The sequence below is a fragment of the Aplidium turbinatum genome, chromosome 10 (assembly GCF_918807975.1).
Source record: "Aplidium turbinatum chromosome 10, kaAplTurb1.1, whole genome shotgun sequence".
Lineage (NCBI taxonomy): Eukaryota > Metazoa > Chordata > Ascidiacea > Aplousobranchia > Polyclinidae > Aplidium > Aplidium turbinatum.
Window position 1 is genome coordinate 1,131,629 of NC_137481.1, and position 6,000 is coordinate 1,137,628.

At 46.4% G+C, this 6,000-nt stretch overlaps 1 protein-coding gene across 6 annotated transcripts in view; it reads left to right on the forward strand.

Annotated features, from left to right (window-relative positions):
* LOC145778069 (fibroblast growth factor receptor-like) overlaps window positions 1-5,694 on the forward strand; it is a 33,760-nt gene extending 28,066 nt beyond the window's left edge. For 5 of the 6 annotated variants that reach the window (XM_082589476.1, XM_082589474.1, XM_082589475.1 and 2 more), the window contains 10 exons: window positions 253-393; window positions 543-714; window positions 1,089-1,207; window positions 1,497-1,653; window positions 1,740-1,902; window positions 2,672-2,794; window positions 3,564-3,634; window positions 3,734-3,977; window positions 4,360-4,537; window positions 4,727-5,694. In XM_082589476.1, coding sequence (XP_082445602.1) covers window positions 253-393; window positions 543-714; window positions 1,089-1,207; window positions 1,497-1,653; window positions 1,740-1,902; window positions 2,672-2,794; window positions 3,564-3,634; window positions 3,734-3,977; window positions 4,360-4,537; window positions 4,727-4,821 — 1,463 coding nt within the window. In that variant the 3' untranslated portion in view covers window positions 4,822-5,694. Of the gene's footprint in view, window positions 1-252; window positions 394-542; window positions 715-1,088; window positions 1,208-1,496; window positions 1,654-1,739; window positions 1,903-2,671; window positions 2,795-3,563; window positions 3,635-3,733; window positions 3,978-4,359; window positions 4,538-4,631 lie in introns of all 6 variants that reach the window. The other variant, XM_082589478.1, reaches the window with a different exon arrangement.
* The last annotated feature ends 306 nt before the right edge of the window (window positions 5,695-6,000 follow it).

The following is a 6,000-nucleotide window of genomic DNA, read 5'->3' on the forward strand; positions in this document are numbered from 1 at the left end:
TCCGAAGGCACAAGTTCGTTTGCAGCTTTTGTAATTGCTTGATTCTCCTCATAGGTAGCTGGAAGAAGTTCATTAAGTAGTTTCTGTCTATCGATCTTTCGTGTTTATTAAAGTAATATCCGCCTTACTTAACGACGCTTCTGTTTCGTAAACAGGAAGATAACATTTCCCGCCTTCTTAATATTTCATGAACTTTCAATTAAAATCCTTCTTGTTTACGTACCACAAACTCAACTTTAATTACATCTTAAGAACCAAACCCGACAACGACGGTCAGGATCATTGAGGGTGAGAAGGAGGCTCACTACTTGATCTACATCTTCGGCGCCATTTGTCTCGTCATCTTTGTCGTGTTCTTCTTGTACCTCTGCAGGAACCACTACTACAGCAAAGGTACCGGGTTTTGTTATATTCCAACTTGCGCATTCTCAATATATCATGGCAGTTGATGGAATGAAAGCAATTCTTCCATGTCTTATTGGTTCTTAGAGGAACAGAGGCTTCAAAAAGAGGACGATTTTGATCACATTCTGCGTCCCCAGATATTCCCCGGCTGGTCCCCATCGAAGACCCCGACCGCATTCCTCCCATGACCAAGATGGAGGAGCCCCTGATGCTCATAGGAAACGAGCAGGCTTGGAGGAGGATGTACCCCCAAGACCACATTGAGATAGACATCCCACCTGATCTCCAGTGGGAGCTAAAGAGAGAAGAGTGAGTATCGCCGTTTGTGACGTCATAACAGCCACTTTCCTGTTTACTTGTTCTGTGCACAAAGGGAATAGAAATAAGTTTCCGTTACAAGCTTCACGAAATGTGTCTGGGATATTGACTAGTTTTGTCGTTGTTACATTTCATAGGTTTCGCCACAAAAGATATAGTATATGCTAAGCAAAATGTCACATCAAATATGAAAAACGACTAAATTAATTGACATAAAAAAATTAAAAAAATTAATTGTCGAGTAGGCCTAATTGCAATCCAACACATCCTGCCTTCATGTAAACTTTTGAGTGTACGCTTGGTAGCCCCAGCGATGATGGCGCGTTCATGTTCAGTTGTTCATAACTGTCAATGTTCATGTTCAGCATCATGTTACGAGACCGCATCGATGAAGGATTCTTCGGGCAGGTTTTCATGGCGGATCTGATCAAATGCAACAACGGGAGGAAGGAGAAGATGGATGCGGCCGTCAAGATGCTAAAGTGTGAGTGCTTGTGACGTGACAATGCGGCTCTACGCGCTATTTAACTTCCAACTTCCACTCAAGGATGTAGTGAGGCAACCACTGTTCCGTTACCATGGAGCTCCCGATGGTGTTTCCGCCGACTCCCTGGATGAAGGCGTGCGATCCTTGGTGGCGTTGGAAGATGTCGCTCTGTTATTACGTCATTCCACGTCTTCGAGTGCTTTTCAAGTTGCAACTCTCGATCGCCTCCGCTACGTCACTCTTGATGACGTCATAACCTGATTAAAGCGATGAATTGGTTTTACAGCTGCTCGCACAGAGAAGGACATGTTGGATCTCCTGACGGAGATGGATCAAATGAAGAGAGTAGGAAAACACAAGAACATCATCAACCTGCTGGGGGTTTGCACGCAGAACGGGCTGCTATGGCTCGTCACGGAGTATGCGCAGCAAGGAAACCTGAGGTGGGTTGCTGTTGCATTGTAAAGATATGTCGCTTTCTTTCCTGCCAGTCCTTGTATGTTTTCATTATGTTCATTTCTTCGTGCAGAGATTATCTGCGACGGAACCGGCCCGCCAACATGCAATACCACCTATGTGATCCTACCTCTCCCAACGCCCCGATACCTAGGTCAGAACCACTCAGCCAAAAGGATTTGATGTCGTCAGCGTACCAGGTCGCGAGAGGGATGGAATACCTTGCTCAGAAGAAGGTGAGCAGATATTCATCCGCAATTGGCTCGGTGGCTTAATGGCAAGTGCGTCCGCCTCTGAATCGGTAGGCATGGGTTCGATACCTTGTCGGGTCATACCAAAGACTTTTTAAATATGGTATTGGATCTAATCCCTGCTTGGCACTGAACAATGGAATGGATTCGGGTAATAATGTGCTCAGCTGCGCCTCTATACGGCTGCATTGACACTGTCTGCTTTGTAAAGCGCTGAGGAACAACGCATTCTGCGATGGATACAACGCTACATGAGAACAAGCATTATTATTAATCGGTGAGGTTTGCCACTCCTGGCGCTGATTTGCGTCGATGACGTAGCCATGACGTTGAGCATGAAGGTTGACGACTAAATTTGAATTCAACGTCGCATGTCGAGAAGTTTCGTTTGTTTCGTGGTCGTTGCCATAAAAGTGAATGCAGATTCCTATTCACTTCGTTGTGAAGGTCAAGTTATTCAACAATACATTCGTCATGGTGAAGTTTTTATTGTATTTGTGCCCCTCAAATGCCTCAAGCGAACAGAGGTGTTCATTCGGTCCACATGACATGTGAATCTCATCAACACTAACACAATGACAGCGCGCTGGTTACAGCAGCTTGGGATATTGCCCGAATTGTTGCCTCATAAGCAACGAGTGAGAGATCATACCTGGTAGATCTAGTGGGCGTGTGCCAGTAATAGTGGTTCGTTGCCCGCCTCATCATTGTTGTCATGATTATGTTCATCATTATGATTATTATGATCATTCAGTGCATCCATCGCGACCTCGCCGCGCGGAACGTCCTCGTCACTGACGATTACGTGATGAAGATCGCCGACTTCGGGCTGGCGCGCGACATCCGCTCCAATGATTACTACCGGAAGCATACGAGGGTGGGTGGCTTACGTATATGCAACGTTGCAATGATGCAGCGACCTTACTGACTGTTGTTTTGACATAATTGGCCAAGTCATCCGCTCGGGTTGGCAAACAGAGGTTAACAGTTCGAGTCCAACCACGGATTTGCATGAAACAAAGTCTATTATTTTTATTTTATGTTTTTCGTATTGCCCAGTTGTTGAAGAGTTAGATTAAGTTGACGGGAAGGCAAGGAAGCGAATCTTCGTGTCCTCCTTTAGGCATGTCTTTAAGTGTCCTGCCAAAGACATAGCTATATGCTCTTGAGCCCTTCAAGTGTCGTATCAGTGCTCTCACTACTCGACTATGCAGCCGACTTTATTCTGTTGTAAGAACGTTGTCGGCAGCAGTTGTCGCCAACAATGGCGAGTGGATAGCGCGTTGGGCTCACAGTCGAAAGCCTGCATGTTCGACTCCAGCCACCCGCACTTGCTGTTGTTTCTCTGGGCAAGAAACTTTACGATAATTGCCTCTACCCAGTGATCGATTTTGAGTAATGGGTAGTACCAAATTGAAGTCATAAGTAAAGTAGACAACCGGAAACAGACATTGCAGTCGGCTGCAGCGTGGGTCAGGTGTACGGCGGAAGGCGTACACCGATGCATAGCGCTCAAGTCCGCTTTCCCGCAATGCAGGATAAAGATAAACAAACAAACAAACGTTATGCTGCTGTCAGTTGATTACATACGTTAGTTGTTGCCGTATCGTGGAAACGACGACACATAAACCTAGCGGACATTGCAGGGACATCTCCCATACAAATGGATGGCGCTAGAGGCGATGATGGACAACATATTCACGCACGCCACCGACGTGTAAGTATCTGCGATTCCAACTTCATTTGCGTTGATTATGTTTCAAACTTACGTCAATCTAACGATCTTTCACTTCTTCAATGTCGTTCTATCTGACAGGTGGTCGTACGGGGTTCTGCTTTGGGAAATATTTTCTCTCGGGGGCTCCCCGTACCCCGGGGTGAAGACCCACGAGTTGGTCCGTTTCCTAAAACAAGGAGAGAGACTGGAGCATCCCCAATTTTCCTCTCTAGAGTTGTACCGACTGATGCGAGATTGCTGGGAGGAGAATCCTCAGAAGAGACCGAAGTTCCGACAATTAGTGGAGGACCTTGACAGGATGTTGGCCGAATCCTCACCCGCGGTGAGTTCCTCAAGTGATGACGTGGAAAGAATGTAACATTATCATCTGTCAACATCAGGTCGTTTGAAGTCTGCACATAAACTCACAACACTTCAACACCGGTGCTCGGACGGTGGGAAAAGGATTTTGATATTTTTCTTTTTGTGCAACTTATGCTTCCTTGTGCTTGAATGATCCACTCCAGTTGGCCGTGGCCCTAACAGGCGCAGTAGACATTTCTCCAGAGCAGCTTACTGTTCATAAGGTATTGCGTCACTCCCCGCACTCAATGCTTGCCAACTTACGTCATCACAAACTTCTTAAAGCGTATCATGTTCGACAGAAGGTCTCCTTCATGGTAGGGGTCGAAAGTCCTGGAGTTATTTTAATATGTTTTCTTTAGGAGTACATTGATCTAACTTCGCCACTAGAGGCTGATTACTACGCGAGTGACTCTGGAGAGTCTGGGATTGAGGAGGAATCGAGTCGGGACTCCGCGAACGCGACCGGGGAAGACAGCGACTCGGTGTTTGAACACGCGGCTGCTGAGGCTCTACTGCGTCCCCATGCGGACATGGAAGGTATGCGTTGTTGTTGTAGTGGGTTCCATGTAACTTTGTTGTTCGCTGCGAGATGGCTTCCACAGATTTGGATGATTTTCGTTCTTTCGTTCAGATCAATGATCTGCCATCGTCGCCATGTCGGTACCGATGCAGACCGATTAACCGATGCAGTCGTTGTGAGGTGACAATGGAATTGTTTCTCCCCAGGCCACCGCTTCGATGACGAGTCTGGTCCGCTGCTGGCGCCCGAACAGGACAACATCGTCTGCAACGGTCACGCCAGACTGCAATCTGACGTGTGAGGACAAGCTGCCACTACGTAAGCAGTGACGTCACGATGACGACATGCGCGGTCGACCCGACAGAAGAAAGGAGGCGCGGCTTCCCTGCACTGCCACATGTTTTGTTTACGCGTCAGAGGCGCTGCCTCGGAATTCTGTTGATTTTTCAAGATTTTGTTGACAATAATTTTATCGAATTCGCCCACGGACGTTTCATTCGCACGACGCTCATTTTGTCTGTGTCGTCACAGTAACCAGTGCGTCGCAATGATGACCCGGCTCCACGATGGTCACTTGGTGGCTGAGAGGCCACTTTCCGGGTCACCGATTGTCACACAACAATCAAATCATTGGATCGTTTGTTGTTTCGTTCGATCATGTTCAGAAGTTTCCACGAATCATGTTCCCAGCACCGCCTCCAGTGGCTACTCACAAACCGATGCAACAATCAGCTTGTATTGTGATCTACACCAGACGATGAAGGATCACGCGTCAACAAGCGTTGTTCTGTCTGGTAATTTCTTTCTCCTCTTGAGTGGTTTTTGAAGCCAAAAGGAAGTAATTTCGTTCACCCCTAGTCACAGCTTGAACCGCTTCTAACGAAGCGAAGTATTTCGTAAATCTGCTTCCGAACAGTCTGGAGACCGACTGCGCTCGAAGTCAAAATATCTTTTGTTACTTTTCCGTGTTATGTTTTATGACGTCACGTTCACGCACTACTGTCTTGTGGATAAGCGAGAGATCACAACTTTGTTATTGTCACACTTACTCGTGTACATACTTTTCGTTTCACGGCGGGATTGTAACTTATGGCCGCCTACGTCATAATGTACAGTGATGCGATTGGTTATAAATCGCCTTCAAGTGGATTTCTGAATAAAGTTGGAAACACCACTTGCTGCGCCTTCGCTTGGTGAGTGTGGAAATGACAAGAACGAGCGACTTGGTCCCAAAGTTTGTGTCACGGATCAAAATTTCATGAAACTGCGACGCCAATTTGACCGGGATGTAAAACCGGGTAATTCCAACATTTGATGACTTCACAAGCTTCAATTTGTTATTCGCATCAGACGAATAGGCCTATATTTACTACAAAACAAAAAATACATAAGCTATACAATAATCACAATAACTCAGTTAACATGCAATGCTGTTGCGATGAATTGTCGACAAGTAAGATGCGAATGGCGCCATTGAAGT